The sequence below is a fragment of the Podarcis bocagei genome (assembly GCF_964188305.1).
Source record: "Podarcis bocagei genome assembly, chromosome: 1".
Lineage (NCBI taxonomy): Eukaryota > Metazoa > Chordata > Lepidosauria > Squamata > Lacertidae > Podarcis > Podarcis bocagei.
The window spans coordinates 46129324-46151996 of NC_138125.1; the positions used below are offsets into that span (position 1 = coordinate 46129324).

Consider the following 22673-nt stretch of genomic DNA (forward strand, 5'->3'; position numbering starts at 1 on the left):
ATTTCAGTTGTCTGCAAGTAGAACACTTGATGGTGCACTGACCTCTAGAGGCTATTCTACAGAATAGAAAAAGAGCGGGGAAACCCAACAGAGGATTTATGGGCTAAACCTGTGCTGTGAGCTTTTAACCACCACTTTGCTTACTTTCAAGCCTGGCAAGTTTCTAACAGCACACAGGCTATTCTCCATGTTTCCCCTCAACACCACCAGGTGAAAACTCAAGGTCACATCCTGCTTCCCTGATATTAGACCACCTTTTTCCAATTTCCCAAGAAAACAGAAAACTATTGACAGAGCAAGTCTGTCATGTTCTCTCTCTAAAAGTTTCAAACTGGGAAAATATGTGTAATCATAAGAAGCAATGATGGTAAAACCACCCAAGGAGCTCGCTGGTGTGGGTGGTATACAGATGTAATAAATAATATAGAACTAAACCATCAACAGAGTGATATTAGCTTGTGCATGAGCTGCCAGTTGGTGAAAGCAGCTTGTGCAGTCCCTCCTTCCTGCCAGTCGAGGAAGCAAGGAAGCAGCAGAAAACTAGCAGTTCATCCAGATATTTTGAGGGAAATCTGGAACTCAGGAGAGTAGCTGAGGTATTGTCTCAGTACTGCCCAGAAACAGGCTGTGGGGAATGTATTAGCACGTTTGCTCAGAAACATCTTGCACTGTTTTCAATTGGGCATATCTAGTTAGTAAATTGCATTTGGAATTGAGGCCATATTATGACATTCTTTCCCTAGGGAAATCCAGCAAGCCTTGCTCTCTTGAAATCCGAGGTTAAGAACAGTTCTATCTCATAATCTTTTGGCACCATACTCTTCCTGTTTACCCCTTCAGAGTTTCTAGATTGTGGCTGAACTGATTTTTTTATCATGGCAGCCTTGTGTAAAAGAAAAAGAAAAACTCAGACACCGTTTTGAGGTCAGTAGCAGCCTGCAAGTTTAATTGTTAATAAATAATATGCTACCAGTTCCCCGAAGAATCCCTCCATATGTAAAACTACTGGAGGAAAAAAAGTAAACATAAATTATTGCCTTATATTGATAATTTACAATCTGTTTCATAAAGACAAAAGTGTACTTGCTTCAAAAGAGGCACACAAATATTTAGCCAATGATTATTCAGAATTTAAAACTTTAGCCAAATGAATTGTATGCTCATAGATCTATAGTTATGACACATAAATTACTAAGATGCAATTAAAAACTATTATTTCCGCAAAGCATTATTTTTAACTTCTAACTGTAGTTAGCATTTGAGAAATTCACATTTGATTTCAAATTCATTATTTGCTTTCCCTGGCCTATAAGATTGCCCCCTGCTTTATGTGTTTGAATCCCCTAAGTCCTGTTCGATTTGCTTTTATATTGCTGTTATATTGGTTTTAGGCTGCATTTTTCTTAATGATACTGGGTTTGAGAGAAAAAATGGGATGGGGAGGGGTGAGGAATGCACTGCTGAGAGAGTCTAGATGGAATTCAATGCCGTGCTCTTCCAGTCATTCTGTCTGCACAAGTATTTCACCTCTCTAGACAGAATGATACCCTCACCTCTCCTCTCCGCCCAGGTGCGCTGTTCTGGATGTTCTCCCACCATCTTCTTCAAAATCACAGCTAAGGTTACGGCCACAGGAAGGAGTGGGGGAGCCCATTTCTGCAAGCGAAAGTCCTTGTGCTGGGCTTCCACTGACAGGGATGCTTAGGCGACTCCCACCCGTTAAAAATATTCAGCAGGCTATAACTACTTCTAAATAAATACATACATTTTAAACCAGTGCTTGCGATTCTATAGTGCAATTACAGTGGTACCTCTGGTTACGAACTTAATTCGTTCCGGAGGTCTGTTCTTAACCCGAAACCATTCTTAACCTGAGGCGCACTTTCGCTAATGGAGCCTCCCGCTGCAGTCGCACTGCTAGCGCACGATTTCTGTTCTCATCCTGTGGTAAAGTTCTCAACCCGAGGTACTACTTCTGAGTTAGTGGAGTTTGGAACCCGAGGTGTTTGTAACCTGAAGCGTTTGTAACCTGAGGTATCACTGTACATAATAGGGGGCACAGGGAAGTCCTGAGTAGCAGTTAAGTCAAATTCTTTTAGGTTTCCAGAGCAAATGGTTTGCAAACTACTTGGCTACATACATTTTCAAAGTGCAGTAAGACTATTTTAAGCTGAGGTAGCCAGTGAAGATTCGTATAGTTAAAGCTATAGTTTTCCCAGTAGTGATGTATGAAAGTGAGAGGTGGACCATAAAGAAGATTGATTGCCGAAGAATTGATGCTTTTGAATTATGGTGCTGGAGGAGACTCTTGAGAGTCCCATGGACTGCAAGAAGATCAAACCTATCCATTCTTAAGGAAATCAGCCCTGAGTGCTCACTGGAAGGACAGATTGTGAAGCTGAGGCTCCAGTACTTTGGCCACCTCATGAGAAGAGAAGACTCCCTGGAAAAGACCCTGATGTTGGGAAAGATGGAGGGTACAAGGAGAAGGGGACGACAGAGGACGAGATGGTTGGACAGTGTTCTCGAAGCTACCAGCATGAGTTTGACCAAACTGCGGGAGGCAGTGGAAGACAGGAGTGCCTGGCGTGCTCTGGTCCATGGGGTCACGAAGAGTCGGACACGACTAAACGACTAAACAATAACAATAAAGCCAGTGAAGATAAACTAATCTGTGGAAAACATAGCACATTAACATTCATACATATATATATACCTCGTCGAAACGTCGCCTAGACACCCCAACTCTTACACGGGAAGACACCCGAAGACAACAAAACCTGCATTCCTGTACCCGTGAAAATCTACGAAAGCATATATATATATATATATATATATATATATATATATATATATATATATTATTAACTTAATGCAAAAGCTATCCATCTATCTTTTCTGGATAGGTTTCCCTATAATGCCTATTTTGTTTGGTGTCTTTTTCTCTCTACTGCTTTTTGCAAAGCGTGGAGGATCGAATCTTCATTATTCTGAATATTGTAGCTGGTCAAGCCCACCAGTTTATCAAAATCCTCCTCTGTATATGTAAAGCTTTGGAGTCCATATGGAGAAAAAGGTCCAGTCACATTAACATCACCCTGCTTCAGTTCAGAGGGGCTGCGTTCCACACCTGCAAAACAAAGGTCGTTATCACATGACTGACACTACTCTCTGCATGTGCTGCCTTCTTCTTTGCAAAAGCTGATCAGTGGCACTTTTGAAATGAGATCCAATGAATATGCTATCTCTGCAGTGTGTGACTCACGGGAAAAGTACCCATCCAAAATGGGAAGGTATTTGCATGAACAGGTGACCCCAATGTTAATATGGTGGCATATTGGGGGTTGGGGTCCTTGTTTGGGTGAAAAGGTGATGTAAATGAGAAATGGATGCCTTCCAAGATATCACTGCTAAACCCAGTACAAAGGTTCCCAAGGTGAAGGCGATGACTTTGGTATGACTTCCCCCGATTTTTGATGTGATGTGTCAAAACTCAGACATTACACTATCCATTAAAAAAACACCCCACAATATATTTTTACTTCTAAAAATTCCCAGGCAGCTCTGGGCACTCCCTGCTAGTAAACAAACAAACAAACTTACCTGGTGCTTTATATTTTCTGAATGTGTCATTTATCAGAGGAAAGAAAACCACAATGGGTGCTTTCAAATTCTCGAGATCTTCAAAGACATAGCACTCCTTCAGATCCTTATCCTTAATATGACTCAGATCTACTTTGGGGAAAGGAATTCCTTGCTTTGCAAAGTATCTGGAGGCTTCTTGTAAAGACTGGGTTGACGTAAGACAAAAACTGAAATGAGACTTCACCCTTACTAAAATAATTTATTTTGGTTTTTTAGGTACAAAGATGCTTAGGTTTGAGACCTTCCCATACACCTCACTTCCTGCCATGATGTGCAGACTTCATGTGCACCTGTGTGTGTAGGCAGGTGGAGACAAACCTGGGAATCCGTGAATGGGTGCTGCTCCTCTAGCGGAGCAGAGTGTGTCCTTTGGATTCATTTTGATCTCCTTAGAGTGATCAAACTGCTTTACACACATTACATAAATAAATCTTTGAAGAGTAAGCAAATGAGGATCTGGATATGAGAGATTCCTGCTTTTTAATGGTTGTCTAAGCGAGTCCACAGTGAAAGATCAAACTTGAATTATGGACTTATTTACCGGTTCCCAACTCACTATCTTAGCATTAACTTGTACAGTGGTACCTCAGGTTAAGTACTTAATTCGTTCCGGAGGTCCGTTCTTAACCTGAAACTGTTCTTAACCTGAAGCACCACTTTAGCTAATGGGGCCTCCCACTGCTGCCGCCCCGCCGGAGCATGATTTCTGTTCTCATCCTGAAGCAAAGTTCTTAACCCGAGGTACTATTTCTGGTTTAGCAGAGTCTGTAACCTGAAGTGTATGTAACCTGAAGCATATGTAACCCGAGGTACCAAAGTATTTTGATGGCACTATATCGGGAAGTGTACTCCGTTAAATCATAAAACACCATTTAAACAATAAAAATACAGATAATTATTAAGATGCCTGGCTAATTCTCATCTGGTTGACAAGTGAGAGAAGAACGTGATTAACTTTTGATGAGAAGTAGGCTGAAGGCAAGAAGAACTAGCACTGGAGGTTAAAACAGAAGAGAAACCCTCCATTCCAATATAAACCTGTGCCATCAACTACAGCGGGGGGGGGGAGGAGGCAGTGTGGCCCTCCAGATGTTGCTGAACTACAACTCCCATCCGCCGCAGCCAGCATGACCAATGGTTGGGGTAATGAGAGTTGTAATTCAGAAACATCTGGAGGAGCACAGGTTCCCACCCCTGATCTAGAGTGTCTGGGATTCTGGAACCCTGCTGGGGAATAACTGTATTTGGCTTTATCGCCAATCACATTTCCCACTTCAGTTCTTTCTTGCAATATGCCAACTGGTCTGAACTGGGTAGTCCTCATGTAATGGAAATTCCAAAAGCATTATGAAGATGGAACAATTTGGTAAGCAGTTTCTGATTGGCTACCTGGAACATTTACATCAAAGGTGGTGCAAACTATATGCTGTCTTATTACGGAGGCCAGCTTTCCCAGGTCTGAATTTTCAATAAAATTCTAGAGCATTGTCCCAGTGTCTGGATTCCATTGGAAACTACAAGATCTGAAATCCACAACACTACAACTGCTTGAGCCACCTGCTGGATCACTGTATATTGCAATGTTCTCAGGGTTTGTTGGTTTGTTTGTTTTTGTCTTGGCAGTGTGAGATAGGGACTCCAATTCACTGACTGCATCATTGGTATAACTGTAAGTAAGGTCAATAGACATAGACTTTCAGGGACACATTTGACCTCAGTCAGAAGTGGGAAGTTTTGAACCTGGGGGCATACTTGTGGATTTGTCTGTTGCTATATTCTTCTTGCTGGTGCCTTTTGTTAATGTGAATAAAATTATCTGGCTATATATCAGGTGTGTATGTCCAGGGACAAGGGGAGAACATTTTCTCCGATATCCAAATTTGACTCCCAGATTTTCCTTGGGGTGGGATGTGAATCTAGAACTGAATTCTCAACCCACAAAAAATAACTCATAGCCTGCTGAACCCAACCCTAGTTACAACCCACATGTTTCACTAATGTCCCATTGTATGATCATCGTCATAGACTGACTAGTCCCATAAATCCTTAGAATCATGAAAAAGTCTAAATCCAGGCAGCAAAGCAAAATCACAAAAACTTAACTTATGTCCACAATTCAGAAGGCCACAGTGACAAAAAGCAAGCCAGGAGTAGGAAGGGAAGCAGGACTAAGACAAAGACTCAATGGTAGTGGGAAAGTAGCAAAGACCAAGGTGAAAAGCAGGAAACAGAGGGGCCATACCCCTGTAATAGTGGATCCTAATAACTAATGAGTAGTCTGCTCCAAGGACTATCTCATTTTGCTGCCTATCATGAAGAATAAGATATTACAGAGAGAGGGAGAGAAAGCATAGAGAATCCATCTAGTCAATCAGACTGGTACTTGAATCTTGGAGGTTTTTAAGGAGAAGTTGGGTGGCCATCTGCCATAGATGCTTTAGCTGAGATTTCTGCATTCATAGAATCATAGAGTTGGAATAGACCACAAGGGCCATCGAGTCCAACCCCCTGCCAAGCAGGAAACACCATCAGAGCATTCCTGACATATGGTTGTCAAGCCTCTGCTTAAAGACCTCCAAAGTAGGAGACTCCACCACACTCCTTGGCAGCAAATTCCACTGTCGAACAGCTCTTACTGTCAGGAAGTTCTTCCTAATGTTTAGGTGGAATCTTCTTTCTTGTAGTTTGGATCCATTGCTCCGTGTCCGCTTCTCTGGAGCAGCAGAAAACAACCTTTCTCCCTCCTCTATGTGACATCCTTTTATATATTTGAACATGGCTATCATATCACCCCTTAACCTCCTCTTCTCCAGGCTAAACATGCCCAGCTCCCTTAGCCGTTCCTCATAAGGCATCGTTTCCAGGCCTTTGACCATTTTGGTTGCCCTCCTCTGGACACGTTCCAGTTTGTCAGTGTCCTTCTTGAACTGTGGTGCCCAGAACTGGACACAGTACTCCAGGTGAGGTCTGACCAGAGCAGGGGATTGGACTAAAAGACTCTTGGGGTCCCTTCCAACTCTACAATTCTATGATTCTATTATAGGTCCAGCAGGGCTGGCTTTGTCAAGCAGCCAGTTAAATGTTATCGTGTAGTAAAATGACCTGCAAAATGCTGAAGTTTTAATTTGTTTTATCAACTTCAGATTTAAATTTGGTCATTTTAAATATACTTACAATTGCCCTAATATCAATTTAGGGAATTTATCAGTGAAACCAACTATTGTGAAGACCAAGGGTGAGATGGTTAGAGTGACAGCTGAGTAAGGAAACTGGGGAGTTTGAAAATAAGGTCACACTTAACTGAAGTTGCTTCTTTTTTAAAGCCAACCAACTATGGACTTCAGAAGCTATGGCTTCCAACTGGAGGCAGTTCAGTAAAAGTTGTGTGTAGCAGCTGCTGCAGCATGTTCTGATCAGCCCATATAGAACAGCTTAGTATGTGTATGAGCTCATCATCTTTCTACTGGTAATGGTGTGAAACGGCTTCACAAAATGGGGGCAACCCGTGAGACAAAGCTACATTACACTGTGACAGGGAGTCATTGCCATGCAGAGCAGAAGCTATTTTCAAGCAGCCTCCAAGTGGTGTTTATAACATAAGAACCCATCAACTGATGCTTATCATTTTCTCTAGGGCTCATAATCAATATAAAACTGGAAAGCAATGATTCAAAAACTAAAAATGTCTCACAGATGTTTGTGATCCTGAAGAATAATTTAAATGTATAATGACATCCACTTTCCTCTCAGGCCTCAGGAGTGGTGGGTAGCTGATATCTATATATGCTGCAGTATCTGTGATAGACAGGTATTCTGATGTAGCTGTCAGCTGGTTGGGAAGAGTGTCTAGATCAGTATCTGAAAGGCAAATACCATGGTTAGCAAGTAATAGTCTGCTGCTACTTTGATTAATATACACTTTCACAGTTTTCTGTATTTGTCTGCAGTTCTAAAAAGAGCTTTGCATTCCAAAGCTCAAGATCCTTTACTCCTTCCCCAACAATATCACAACTGAAAAGAGACCTGCTGGAATGTAATGTAAAAGTGCTGTCCAAAATGTATAAAATATTATTGGAATATTGGGATATTATTGGAATGGGAGACAAAGGAGGAGCAAGTAAAATCCTCAATGATACAATGGGCAATAGATATTGGTCATCATATAGATATGGACGCATGGGAAGGGCTGTGGAATATGGATATAAAATTGACAGTATGTTATGATCTAAGAGAAAATTATATGAAAATGATATACTGATGGTATCTAAAACTGAGTAAATTGGCAAAAATGTATAAATCTAAATCAAATAAGTGTTGGAAATGTAAAGAGAAAGAAGGTTCTTTTTATCACATGTGGTGGTCTTGTAGTAAGGTTAAAGCTTACTGGGAAATGATATATACTGAATTGAAAAGGATGTTTAAAATAATGTTTGTAAAAAAAATCCCATAAGCTTTTCTTTTGGAATTATAGGGACAGAACTACCGAAGCTGTACAGAAACTTCTTCATGTACGCTACTACAGCGGCAAGAATGTTACTTGCCCCAAAACGGAAAGAGGCAGAAGTCCCAGCAAAGGAAGAATGGATACAAAAACTTATGAAAAATGCAGTAATAGTGAAACTTCCCGGACGAATAAGAAATTAAGATAACAAACTTTTTTTTATAAAAGAATGGAAATGGTTTGTTGAATATTTACAGATAAATTGTAAACATATAAGAACACTGGCAGGATTGTTGTAATAACCTGAAGTTTGATAAGAGTATATATTTAAAGTAGATGAATAAATGAGCAAACTAAGTTAATTTGGATATGCAGAAGATATTAAAAATAAATTTAAAGAACCGCAGAAAGAGGGAGAAGGAAGTCAAGTTTTGAAATGTTAAAATGATTGTCAAATTAGTGAAATGTATAAACCTGAAAAGCATAAATTTTTTTTAAAAAAAAAAATCATCTCAATTATCATCAACCCAGTTAAAATTTAAAACTTGGAGATCAGTCAACTTGGTTAGTCAAGCCGTGACCACATACCTTTCCATATGGCAAAGCTTATATTATCTATATATCCATCATTTAATTGGAATTCCTTTATGAAATTGTAGAACTTTGAGGTTGTTATCCTTTGTGTTAAGACTTCACGAAGGGTCTTCATGAATTTATTGGCAGGGATAACCAAGTGAGTATTCAATTCATCTGCTTTTGGTGGCTGAGGTGGTCTTTCTTCTGCAAGTCAGAATAAATGGTAAATTTTATTTACTGAAGCAGTCATAAGGAACACATGCAATGATATGAACTGATGTATAGTGAAATAATCAGGGTTTCCCCCGATTATGTGACGGCTGTATATTTATCAAATATATACCATATTGAAGAAGCCATATTCAGGTATCTGTTCATATAAAATGAATGCGTACAGAGGTAGTCTCTGCACATTCAGCTAAACCCTAATAAAAGTAGGTAGGTGAGGTGCAGAGTTCATTCCTCATGATGGGTGCAGGCTGTTCCTTACATACCTTACCATCAGGACTATCCCAAGATATTTTGCTGCCTGAGCTGAAGAACAAGATGATGCCACCCTTCCAAGCCAACCAGACCGGCAAATAAATCTAAATTCAAGCTCAGGGAAAAGTGGAAGAGATCAGCTCTGCACTACAGGCAAATCCCCATTTACGTGTGTTCAATATGTGCGCAACCACATACCTGCTGCCAAGGGTTAATTTGTTATGGGCATAAAACTGCACTGCCTTCCTTTGAAAATACAGCAATAGAAGTTGCAAAATCTATCGCTATATTTGCTGCTGCTAGCTTAGACAAGAATTTTGTCAGTATATTGGTGCTAGATGAAGGCAAATAAACCAAAGCTTAATCCTGACAAGATGTTAAGTCCTGTGGGTTGAGTTGGTTCTTGTAGCTGAGGACTAGATAGTTAGCGTGTTCTAGATGGGGTTGTACTCCCTTGGAAAGAAGGAACATAGGTCCAGAGGTGGTAGATGTGAGATTTTGACCAGCTTCGGCCCGTCTGAAGCTGATACAGGCTCGTCTTATCTTGAGCCCAAGCAGAGCGTCGTCACACAGCAGAAGGATAAGCAGTATGTGCTACATTCTTAATTTTTATTTACACTCTATGCTGAGAGAATACAAACATGCATCTTGCCTCTGTGAGAGCAGAGAAGCAACCGTCTCTCTAACAAAGAAACCGAGAGAACACTGAAAAACAGGAAACCAGTGAACGTCACATCCAGTCTCCCATTCCCGTGGGAATCCAACAGTAACTCTGACTGTGGAATGCAAAACAATGTCTTGTGACTGCAGTTGCTGCTCAGTGAGGGAAATAGGAACCAACAGTAGAGTCCACATTGTCACTAGAAGACCAAAGTGACCTTAGTGGCACATCAAGCCTTTTGCCAGTTCCAGCTGGTTCACCAGCTACAGCCATTCCTATAAAGCCAGGTGAAGAAGAAGAAGAAGAAGAAGAAGAAGAAGAAGAGGAGGAGGAGGAGGAGGAGGAGGAGGAGGAGGAGGAGGAGGAGGAGGAGGAGGAGTTTGGATTTGATATCCCGCTTTATCACTACCCTAAGGAGTCTCAAAGCGGCTAACATTCTCCTTTCCCTTCCTCCCCCACAACAAACACTCTGTGAGGTGAGTGGGGCTGAGAGACTTCAGAGAAGTGTGACTAGCCCAAGGTCACCCATCAGATGCATGTGGAGGAGAGGGGACACGAATCCGGTTCACCAGATTACGAGTCTACCACTTTTAACCACTACACCACACTGGCCAATGCGCTATTAATCTAATGGCTGGATTACTGTAACATGCTGTGTGTGAGGCTGTCCTTAAAGATGATCCAGAAACCCTGGTTGTGCAGACTGTAGTGGCCAGGTTGCTTAGTGGCTTAACCTATTGGGACCATGTGACACTGATTCCAAAAGAGATGCACTGGGTGCCAATGCACTATACATTGTTTTCTAGTTCTGGGTGGTTCACTCACTATGGCTCCTTTTTGGACAGAGATGACTTGGACATGGTACTAGTAATTTACTGATTAGATTATTGCAATGTGCTGTGCTAGGGAGTGCCATTGAAGGTGGCTAGGAAACCAAACACACACACACACACAGCTTTTCTGTTTCAACGTATCATCAACACATACTGTGTTATAGTCATATGCAGGCTAATAAGAAGGAAAAATAACATAAATAAAAGACATATATAAAAGAATATTAGTAGTAACATTACTTATTCCTCCAGTTTATTTGACTCTTGTAAATGTTATCTTTAATTCCCCTTACACTCTTTCCTTGGTTTCCTAACTGCTACCTTTTCAATTGTGTTTCCTTACTCTACTAAATTCTTTTCATTACCTTATATAATCCCACGTTATGACCGCTACTGCTGAGTTATTTTTTGTCAGTCTGTTACCATTATTCTTTGTTACAATATTTTCCCATATAATCTATATATAATGCCCCATCCTCTTTTAAATCCTTGTCATCTTTTGTTTCTTAATCTGTTTCTCATGCTGGCAAATTATATATATTCTAATAATTTAAGATGCCTAGGAAAACTTCAACTGGCTCAAAATATGGAAAAGGGGCCACAATGAAATTTTAGCATAAGGCATGATAAAAGTCTGTCATTTTATCAGGACAATTTACCTGTTTACTGTTGTAACAATTGTTTTCTCAAAATTTATCTTCTGTACCATGAAAATAAATAAAAACAGTATTTTATTTTAAAAATTCAGCAGATTATCGGCTGGTGATCGCTTTAGAATTCACATATAGAATTCATATAACCCGTGCTTTAAAAATAGCTGCACTGGTTGCGAGTTTGTTTCTGAGGCCAATTCAAGGTGCTTACACTACTGTTTAGAACCCAAAACAATTTAGACCCCAAGTATCTGTACCTTCCCTAAAGAACCTCTTAAGCGTTGAGATCTGCAGAGCTCCACCTCCCTCTGAGATTCATGGGAGATGATCTGGGAAAGGGACATTTCCTGTGGCAGCCCCTAAATTGTGGGATTCCTTTCTCACAGAGGTGTGCCTGGCACCTTCATTGTACAGCTTTTGTTGTATGTTGAAGACATACCTCTTAACCCTGGCATGTGACACTTGTGATATGCAGTGCATTTTTTCTTAAAAAAATAGTTCAAAACAGGAAAAATAAATACAGTAAATGGACAAAAGTACAAAGAAAATGCATTACATCATATTACACAGCTGACAGTTCGCAGTAACTTCCACATTGGTATGATGTTGTGTGCACCAACATCTTCCTACTCATATTGAAATACTGCCAAACTTTCAATGAGGCCAAACTTTCAACAGCAAAACACCACACATTCACATTCCACACTGCTTCACACATTAAACGCTCGCTTCCATCTGAGACTCAGGAAACACAGTGACAGGAAATGAGGCCACCACTGGGGGTAGCAACGGAACTGATGATTCACTGTGCTAGAGAAGAAACTAAAATTTTTAAAATTTTTAGTTTCTTCTCCCGTTAGATTCACAAAATGTTTAGGGGTATGCGTATCCCTGCATCCCCCCAGAAAAAAAGCACCGGTGATATGTATATTTTTAGAACTCACTCTGGTGGTGATTGTATTTTTTTTAATGCTGCATATTATATCACCTGAGGATGTTCTGGCGAACGGCAGGTAATAATCAAATAACAATAATGTGCCAACTCAAGTTGCTAGTGTTGAAATCAGCTTTCTACAATTTGGGACCCAGGCACTTTAAAAATGTGCAGCCCTGGGATTCCTTACCAGGAAGGATGGCCTAAAAATATATTAAGTACATAATTAGCATACTATGGGGAGGGACAGGATGAAGAAGAATTTTAAATTTTATAACCAAATGTAAAACGAAACATGGATGACTAACCAATATCTTGTACTTTGTCCCTGGTAAGCAGGTTCCACAGACCTTCTTCCGAAGAATCAATTGCACGCCAGGAATCCAGTAGGTTATAAGAAAATACATTACTCCACACACCTAGAGAAAAGGAGGGAGAGATCAAGTAAGAAGTGCAAACATCATAAGGGGCGATCTGCATCCCAGTTTGTTGTGACTACTTTCTTTTTTCCCTCCGCTGTCACCACCAAAAGTAATGGGGTCTTGCGGGGGGGCACCCAAAATTGCTTGGGGTTGGTCTCATTGGGTCTTCCGGCCAGGGATTAGCCACACCTATGTTAAGCTCCAGGTGAGCCACACCTTTTGAGGGACAGGGCATAACAGGAAAGCTAAAAGCAAAGCGAAAATAACCTAAAGCACAATGTATGAAAGCCCTCACACCAGAGATTTGCAATAAAAAAAAAAATCATTTTGCATCTTTCTTGGTTCCCTTGGAAAGGTGTGTGAGGACTAACTGAGGTTCAGTGTTTTAAAAGTGTTTCAAAGAAAGATGACATTTTACAATGTCCTTCACAACATTATCAGGGTTTGAATTGGGCACTCTAACTCAAAGAAGATAATTCTTCAGTTGAGTTTCCAACAACCTGCAACCTTCCTTTGACTCTGTCATTACTATTACCGAATACAATCCATGTCAGGGAACTGACATCGGAGCCAGAGGCGGAGGCAAGGCTCCCAAGTGATGCTGGAGAAGGGCCCAGCAGGGAGAGAGGCAGCTCATCAGCTGGGGAAGGAAATCAGCGTAACACCAGGGATAAAGGGGGGGCAGATGGGGGAATCGGCGAGAGGGCTCCAGGACTCCTCACCGGAGACCAGCGAGGAGAGCACGGGTCCTCCGCTACCCACACCCTCCCTGCGCAGAAGACTTCCGCGCAGGGAGAGTAGGAGGAGACTTGGCGTCAAACAGCTTTTATGCTGGAAAAGGTTTAAGAAACGCCCACTGACGGATTCTGCTAGTGACTGAAACAGCCACGAAGTGAAGGGCTGTCCAGACAGAAAAGGTTTAACCAGGCAACCTAGCCAGGAGTGGCGGCAACTTATGCACGAGCAACCCTTATTATTATTACAGCAATCCGTCAGTCACTGACGTTGCTCGTGTGCAGCGACAGGCAGGCAGCATAATGAGCCAAACCGGAGAAGCCGGCGCCACGGAGGGAGCAGCTGGAGTGCAAAATCTGGTGGAGAGGAACCGAGATTTGGAACAGCATGTGGCTCTTCTGATGGCACGGTTGGACGAAAGGCGGGCTCACGATGCACAGGTCAGACCCACCCCCGTAGCAAGGAAGGTACCGGGGCTGGTACACAAGTTTCGGGGGAAGCCCCAGGACTACAACGCGTTCCGAACGGAAATAGAGTACGCTTTGGAACTGCAGCAGAAGGACTTTGCTGACGATGGGGAGAGGGCGGCCTATATTGTCGGGCAACTACAGGATGGGGCCAGTGAATGGATCAGGCCCCTAATGGCAATGCAAAATACCGCCTTGAAAGACCTTAGGAAATTCTTCAAGGCGATGGATGCGATGTATTCCAGTGATGTGCAGCAAAGTGTGACTCGGCGGGAACTGTTGGGATGCAAACAAGGGAACCAGTCAGTGAGAGACTACTGGTCGCGCTTTGCAATGTTAATCCACCGACTCGGGTGGGAATTGGACTCTGAACCCATTCAAATGTTGTTTGAGGAGGGGTTGTCCCCAACGGTGAAGGACGAGCTTTCCCGCGCGCCACGCCCGCAGTCGATGGATCAGCTGACCAAGGCTGTGCTTGCAATTGGTGTGAGACAGGAAGCACGGGCTCAGGAGAAGCGCGAAGGGAGAGGGGAACGTTGCCATGGCTACCGCATTCCTGAAATACCGAGGCAGCCCTCCCCGCTGGCTGAGCCAATGGAAATAGGTGGCGCGAGAGAGAGAGAGGTTTCAAACTCCAGTGAAGGTCGCAAGAGGGAGGGAAAGGATTGGAAAACCACCAAGAAGTGTTTCCTCTGCCAACGGCCAGGACATTTTGCCAGGGTCTGCCCTCAAAGAAAGGCCTGGCAAGGGATGGTGGGAACTGCTGGCGGTGAGGAGGAGGGGGGAAAGGGGCAGGAGCAGGGAAACGCCAACGCTTGGCTGCCAATCAGCGGGCACAGCAGCCAGGCCAGCAACCAATAGAAGTGCCCCAGCCAGACCCCCCCAGGGCGGCTATAGCCATAGAAGTGGTGCTAGAACTCCCAAATGGGCACCCAGTCAAGGTGAAGGGGCTGCTGGATTCAGGCAGCTCCTGCAATTTCTTCAGCAAGGACTTCGCCCTAGAGCACCAGCTCCACCTGCGGCCCCTGGATTTTCCCTTGCAAATGACCACCATTGATGGCAGGGAGCTTCTGGGATGGGAAGCGACGCACCAAACCCCACCAATGAGAATGAGGGTCTCCAGGCACACAGAGACCATCGCCTTCCACATAGCCACACTGGCAGGACCCCCAATAATATTGGGGATGAGCTGGCTGGCACTACATGATCCAGTAGTGGCATGGCATCAGCGGACGGTCACCTTCGGGTCAGCTTACTGCTTGGAACACTGTCTAGGGGGGGAACCCAAGGATGACCGTGGCCAGGGTGGCAGGGATGGCGGTGGGAGAAAAGGTGAGAGTACCACCTCACTATGCAGACCTGGAAGAAGTCTTCAGCGAGAAAGAGGCAGATAGACTACCCCCTCACCGGCCCTTTGACTGTCAGATCAATCTACTCCCAGGGGCTCAGTTACCAGTGGGTAAGCTGTACGCCATGTCAGACAGGGAGATGCAGGAGTTGCGGAAGTTCATTGACAAGAACCTGAAGAGGGGATTTATACGAGAATCAAGGGCGGTGGGGGGCAGTCCAGTGTTCTTTGTGGACAAAAGAGACTCCAAGGAGCCCCGCTTAGTCGTAGATTATAAGTCCGGTCTTTGTGGACAAAAAAGACACTAATCAACCCAGGCTCGTTGTGGACTACCGGGGTGTCAACCTGGTGTCAGTGACCTTCCCAATGCCCAGGATTGACGACATTTTAACACGGGTGAGGCAGGGAAATTTTTTTACCAAGCTGGACCTCAGGGGAGCATACAATTTGATTAGGATGAGGGAGGGGGACGAATGGAAGACCACAATGTTCACCCCACTGGGGGCCTTTGAGTACTTAGTTATGCCATTTGGATTACAGTTGGGCTCCGCCTGTTTTCAAGCTTTAATGCACCACGTGTTGGGGTCCCTGCTGTACAAGAACTGCGTAGCCTTCTTGGACGACGTCTTAATCTATTCGGACAATGAGAAGCAACATGTCAGAGACGTCAGGGAAGTGCTAAAGAGACTACAGAAGCACCAGTTGTGGGTCAAGCTGGAAAAATGTCAGTTTCACGCCAGAGAAGTCGAGTTTCTGGGGTACAAGTTGTCAGACAAAGGCCTAGCTATGGACCCAAGCAAGGTGCAAGCGGTGCTGGAATGGAAGGCCCCCAAAACCCGGAAGGACGTGCAGAGGTTCCTAGGGTTCAGCAACTTCTACAGGAAGTTCATCAAGAACTTCGCCCACTTGACAGTGCCCATCACAGATTGTCTCAGTAGCAAAAAGAAATTCGTCTGGACAGAAAGTGCCCAGGAATCCTTTGAAAGACTGAAGAAGGCGTTCACTTCAGAAGAGCAGCTCCTGCACGTGGATTTGCAGAAGCCAATGAGACTGGAGACCGACGCGTCAGACCGAGCCATCGGAGCGGTACTGTTGCAGCCAGGGGCCCAGCAGCGCTGGAGGCCGTGCGCCTTTTTCTCGAGGAAGCTGAGCAAGTCGGAGCAAAACTACACGGTGTATGACCGCGAATTGCTAGCAATTTATGCAGCATTTCGACAATGGAGACATCTGCTAATAGGGGCGCAGCACAAGATCCAGGTGTGTACAGATCACAAGAACTTGGAATACTGGAGGACTGTGCGAGTTCTCAACCAGAGACAGATTCGATGGGCACAGGAGTTCTCCAAGTTTTCCTTCGAGATCCGGCACGTACCGGGAGAGGAAAACGTAAGAGCAGATGCTCTCTCCCGGAAGCCGGAGTACATGGAAGGAGAGGGACCGCCGGAAGTCAGACACGTGTTCCCCGAGAACCGATGGGTGTGTTGGTTGGGAAATGAGAACTGGCCAGGCTTACTAGACGAATTCGCTCAAACTAAAATCAGGGAAATCCGGGAAGGAAGGGAAAACCATGGAGGGTTTGAGGAAAAGGAAGGGCTACTGTACTACAAGGGGGGGCTGTACGTACCGGGGGAGACCTTGAGGGGAAGGGTACTCAAACAACTCCACGACAGCCCAACAGCGGGGCACTTTGGTCAACACAAAACCATGTTGCTTGTCACCCGGCAGTTCTGGTGGCCAAGGGTAAGGGAAGATGTATGGGAGTATGTACGGGGGTGCGACCGCTGCCAGAGGGCAAAGGGGGAGAGGGCTGCCCCCGCAGGGTTACTAGAACCCTTACCCACGCCGGGAAGACCCTGGGAGGTGGTGTCCATCGATTTTATGACAGATTTGCCCAAGTCAAGGGGGAAGACAGCAGTCATGGTAGTGGTCGATCTACTGACAAAAATGTGCCATTTTATAGCTTGCTCACATGCGGTCACGGCAGAGGAGACAGCCAGGTTGTTTGTGGATCACATTTTCAGGCTGCATGGGGCTCCCTCGAGGGTTATCTCCGACCGCAGGAAACAATTTACTTCCCGGTTCTGGAGGAAGCTCATGAGCTTGCTGCAGGTCGAAGTGGGCTTCTTGACGGCAAGACACTCGGAAACCAACGGGCAAGCAGAAAGAGCGAACAGTATACTCCAGCAATACCTACGCTGCTACGTCAGCGAGAGGCAGAACGATTGGGTAGAGAAACTAGCGCTGGCTGAATTTGCGTACAATAACGCTGAACATGTGTCCACGGGAATGAGCCCGTTCATGGCCAATTATGGGTGTCACCCTAGGGCCTTCCTGGGGAGTGGGGAGGAAGGGTGGAGCGTACCTGCGGCAGAGCAGTTTGTGGAAGAAATGGAGGCCCTGCACCAGCAACTTAAGATGAACTTGGAACGGGCCAAGGAAATTTACAAGAAGCAGGCAGACAAGCACCGTAGGGAAGGGGAGACCATACGGGTAGGAGACGGGGTGTGGTTGTCAACCCAAGGGTTACCCTTTAAGGGGGGGTGCAAGAAGTTGCAGCCAAGGCGGCTGGGACCGTTTGAGGTAACACAGCAGGTGAACCCCGTGGCATTCAAGCTCAAGTTGCCTGACAGCATGAAGATACACCCAGCGTTTCATAGGTCCCTACTCTCACCGTACAGGGAGGGGTGGGAATTCCCGGGGCGAGAGGAAGAAGTCACCACACACCCGCAGATAGAAGAGAGGGAACACCACAACCTGGCCACGGAAATACTCGATTCAAGGTGGCGAGGACGCCAGGTGGAGTACTTGGTAGCTTGGGAGGGAGAACCCGGGTCAGAAACACGTGGGTTCCCGCGGAGGCAATCAATGATGGGTATCTTGTGGAGGAGTTCCACGGCCTGTTCCCGGACAAACCCAAACCACTAGCGAGATTCTGGGAGGAGGAATTTGGAACCACAGACGATGAAGAGGATTTTGTGCGTTTTTCTGCCTCCAAAGAGGAGGGAGGAGAGGCTTCAGAGGAAGAAGAATCAGACTGGGAGGCCCACCCCACGGGAAGGGATCGGAGCGGGTGGGAAGCGGGTTTTGAATCCTCAGAGGATGGCGACAGCTCCTTCCGGGGGTTCCCTGCATCGTCGGCCGAGGAAAGGGACGAAGTTGGATCAAAAGGTCGGGCCGTGGGTGGATGGGGTCCTGGGGGGGAGGTGGATGTCAGGGAACTGACATCGGAGCCAGAGGCGGAGGCAAGGCTCCCAAGTGATGCTGGAGAAGGGCCCAGCAGGGAGAGAGGCAGCTCATCAGCTGGGGAAGGAAATCAGCGTAACACCAGGGATAAAGGGGGGCAGATGGGGGAATAGGCGAGAGGGCTCCAGGACTCCTTGCTGGAGACCAGCGAGGAGAGCACGGGTCCTCCGCTACCCACACCCTCCCTGCGCAGAAGACTTCCGTGCAGGGAGAGTAGGAGGAGACTTGGCGTCAAACAGCTTTTATGCTGGAAAAGGTTTAAGAAATGCCCACTGACGGATTCTGCTAGCGACTGAAACAGCCACGAAGTGAAGGGCTGTCCATACAGAAAAGGTTTAACCAGGCAACCTAGCCAGGAGTGGCGGCAACTTATGCACGAGCAACCCTTATTATTATTACAATCCAGGAAGGAAAGTTAGTTCTCCTCTAGCCACTGACAGTAAACTTTGACTCTACTAGTCCTGTGAATATTCGAGGCAAAACAATAATGGAGTTGTCTTAAGGAATGACTTAGTGTTGTGGAGGGATAGTTGCTATATAGGCTTCAGTTCACTAATTACTTAGATGACGCCATGACAATGTGCCAAATTAATAGATGATACCAAATTTGGAAGAGTTGCTTTAGTAAACAGGCTAAACATTTAAAAATATTTTAACACAGCAGATAGTTGAGCAGATGGAAACAGAATAAAAGCCTTTAGGAACAAGTGTAAATTGAGGGAGACACACTAAATGCATGCATATGAGATCAGACTCCTAGCAATATTACTTCCAAGATGCATGTAGGGTTAATGCCCATCTGTTTGTTTTATATTATTTATCTGTGCATGGATAGTTTAATGTGAAATTAGGCTGGTTTTTGCTACACCACTCTGATTTTATCCAGAATGTACTGTTTTGCATACTGTTTGGCAACTACATAAGTGTTGCTTACATGAAGTAAACAAGGGATGTAGAAATCACATTGTGTAAATTTTCCTCAGTGAATAAGCTGAACTGGGCAATTATTTGCCTCAGTAAAAGCTCAACTCTTTCACACTATCCTAAAGTCAGTGGAGCTTATTGCTAAGCAAGTATGTAAAGTAGAATAGCCTTTGTGATTTTTAGGCAGTAAACAAACCTTCATGCTACAGTCAGATTTTTTTTCCTTCTAATGGGAATTGGAGGGATTTTTAACATTATAGTATCTTCAAAATGGTATCTGCAGCTCATGTTTGTAAAAGTAGAGAATTTAAGTCACCTTTCATGAAACAGATTCCAGATTCTGGAAGTTTCCTCATCAGCCGTCCCATAAAGAATTTACTTCCAAAGTCCTCAGCACGAACATAGGCCCCATATTTTATTATTCCAACCTCAAAAGGAGTGAATTCCATCCATTCTATAACAGGACAAAAGCAATTATAGGTTCAAATTAAAAGTTTGCTTTGGTGAAATCTGGGTTTGTGATTGTTGCATTTTGAGTAACTTATTTATCATAGCAGATATATGACTTGACCTGAATGTCAGAAAAGAGAAAGAAAAGCAGAACCTTATACACAATGTTTTATTAGAACAGATACAAAAAATATTTTAAAAACTGAGGAAAAATTATTTTCAGTTCACAATGAGGGGAGAGTTGTGTTTTGTGGTCCCCATTCTCAGCTGGTGGGCACCATTTTACCTTCCTAGAAAGTTCAAAAGTGATGTCAGATAGCATTGACTTGACTCTCTTTGACTTCATGATGATGCTATGTGATGTTGTGACATTATCTTCCATCAGAATTAGGGCAAAGGTTCATGCCCACATTCTGGGGTTCAGCAGAAGAAACAAAGCACCCCAGATACTGGGAATTCCTGGGAATACTAGCGCTGCAAGTGATAGGTTTGTTGTACTCTTGATCCTCTTACAAGCCCTCCATAAACTGCCAAGATGCTTCCCCAATGTTGTAGCATTCAGAAAGAGCAGTGAAGCTGGAGGACCCCAGTTTGGCTAAGTCTTAATTAAATGTATTACAAGATTGTCTTCAAATAATCTGAGATAATTATTCAACTCAGCTACAATTATTTAAAGCGGTAGATGTAGGGAAGCTACCATAAATAGTGGGTTGGATCCTTTGTTTGCGGAACTCCTCTCTGCCACAATAATGAGGATCTGTTGCACAACAGCCTTTTCATTAAAAAGAACCAAGAGCCCTCTTGTTCAGAAAAGTGAGGATATCCAAGACACTCCCTAGACTTTGTGGATATCCAAGGGCATGGGAAACAAAGCAGATCAATCCAGGGAAATAAAGGGGCAGTCGCCCAATCACTACCTGCAGTCATCTGTGTTCCTTGTCACCAAGTTGTCACCACTATCTTTCTCTTATGGTGGGTTGGCTAATTTGACCTTACCAAATTGGAACTGCTATTTAAGAAGAAGAAGAGTTTGGATTTGATATCCCGCTTTATTACTACCCGAAGGAGTCTCAAAGTGGCTAACATTCTCCTTTCCCTTCTTCCCCCCACAACAAACACTCTGTGAGGTGAGTGGGGCTGAGAGACTTCAAAGAAGTGTGACTGGCCCAAGGTCACCCAGCAGCTGCATGTGGAGGAGTGGAGACGCGAACCTGGTTCACCAGATTACGAGTCTACCGCTCTTAACCACTACACTACACTGGCTCTCTTTTGAACTTCACCTCCAAGAAGTGGGGATCAGGTGGCCTTCTGCTTCCATAGAATCACCATTTTGGGTGCAAGTGCAAACATTTCTGGATGGTCACATGACCTGCTCTGGAAATAAAGAAGGCTCCTGGTGTAAGAAGGGGAAGATATTTCTGGCCTCCCCATCCCGGGCCTTACTGGTGCCATGACATGCAAAGCATAGATCTCACACAGCTCAGCTAGGCTCCCACCTCATGTCCCATGAGCAGGTACTAATTTTATCTTGCTTTAGCTGGAAGAGGGACCTTCTTTCTTAGGATGCTCAGCTGAAAGGATAGGTAAACACCTCTTCTCAAGATCAAGACCTATCAGGGTGTGACGTAAAGGCACAGAAGTGATAATCTCCCCCCCCCCCTTTGCATTCTAAAGGTCTTCAATCTATGAAGGGGTGCTGTTTTTACAGATCCCTCAATACAAAAGGGATCTTTTGGAGCAGATTTTCATGCTTGCTTATGTAACTAGTTTTTATACTTGTAAAACGTTTATATGCCTATTGTGGCATTTAGTGGCATATAAATAAATACATTAAATATGAAAAAGTGTTAATCATAAAGTCAATAGTAAGTCAAGTCACCGTGGGAGCTTTTTCAGTTTCAAATCAAATACAATATGGATAACATTACCTTTAAATTCTGCAAGGCTATAGTGGTCCTTGGTGTTGAGTACCATGTATATAGGCAGGGGGTTTTGACCGTGAGTCAGGGCACGCTTCTGCCCTGAGAGTGTGTCGCTGCATCTCTTTAAAAATAATGGTTTAAATAACACCAAATTATTAAAACGGCAAGGAAATCCAATCCTATAGGCAGTAACAAATATTAGGAAGGGGTGGTGAGAAGACAAGCTTAATCCCTAACCCTGATTTCATCCGCATATCTAAAAACGCTTCATCTCCACCACCTCTCAGGCCCTGTTCACATCCCAACAGGCCTCATCTGAAGTGAAAGATGGGTTGAAATTCCTCTAAGGAATTAGCTGAGAATGTGTTTTTGGGGGTCCTTTAAAATATTAAGAGAATTTCAGCCGCTGCCTGAAAAATATTTTGTGAAATCACACACACAGCTTTCTGCTAGCCAGTAGGACTGGTGGAGAATTTCAGGAGCAGCTATAGATTCAACCCAATGGCAACTTCTGTTGGCTAGGCTCTGGTAAACTCTGAATTAGATTGCTGAAAAGCATCCTATGTGGAGCTGTCTTTGAAGGAAATTTGGAAACTGCTGTTGGCGCAGAATTCAGCAGGCCGGTTGCTCATCAAGACAAGATGGTCTGAGCACATTACGCCGATCCTGGCATTATTGCACTGGCTGCCACTTAGTTTCTGGGCTCAATTCCAAGTACCGGTTTTGACCGATAAAGCCTTAAACAGCTCAGGACTGCAATATCTCAAGGACCGCCTCTCCCCATATGAACCAACCTGGACCCTGCAATCATCATCTGAGGCCCTTCTTCATATGCCTCCGCCATGAGAGGTCTAGAAGGTGGCAACAAGGGAATAGGTATTTTCTGTGGTAGCTCTCCTTTTGTGGAATGCTCTCCCCAGAGAGGCTTGCCTGGCT

The 22673-nt window shown here is 44.3% G+C and overlaps 1 protein-coding gene across 5 annotated transcripts in view; it reads right to left on the reverse strand.

Annotated features, from left to right (window-relative positions):
• Window positions 1-2836: 2836 nt before the first annotated feature.
• LOC308594862 (cytosolic phospholipase A2 epsilon-like) overlaps window positions 2837-22673 on the reverse strand; it is an 85434-nt gene continuing 65597 nt past the window's right edge. For all 5 annotated transcript variants that reach the window (XM_081208308.1, XM_081208306.1, XM_081208309.1 and 2 more), the window contains 7 exons: window positions 21744-21858; window positions 19682-19819; window positions 12535-12645; window positions 8675-8866; window positions 7337-7503; window positions 3604-3790; window positions 2837-3130 (listed from right to left, as the gene is read on the reverse strand). In XM_081208308.1, coding sequence (XP_081064434.1) covers window positions 2922-3130; window positions 3604-3790; window positions 7337-7503; window positions 8675-8866; window positions 12535-12645; window positions 19682-19819; window positions 21744-21858 — 1119 coding nt within the window. In that variant the 3' untranslated portion in view covers window positions 2837-2921. The remainder of the gene's footprint in view (window positions 3131-3603; window positions 3791-7336; window positions 7504-8674; window positions 8867-12534; window positions 12646-19681; window positions 19820-21743; window positions 21859-22673) is intronic.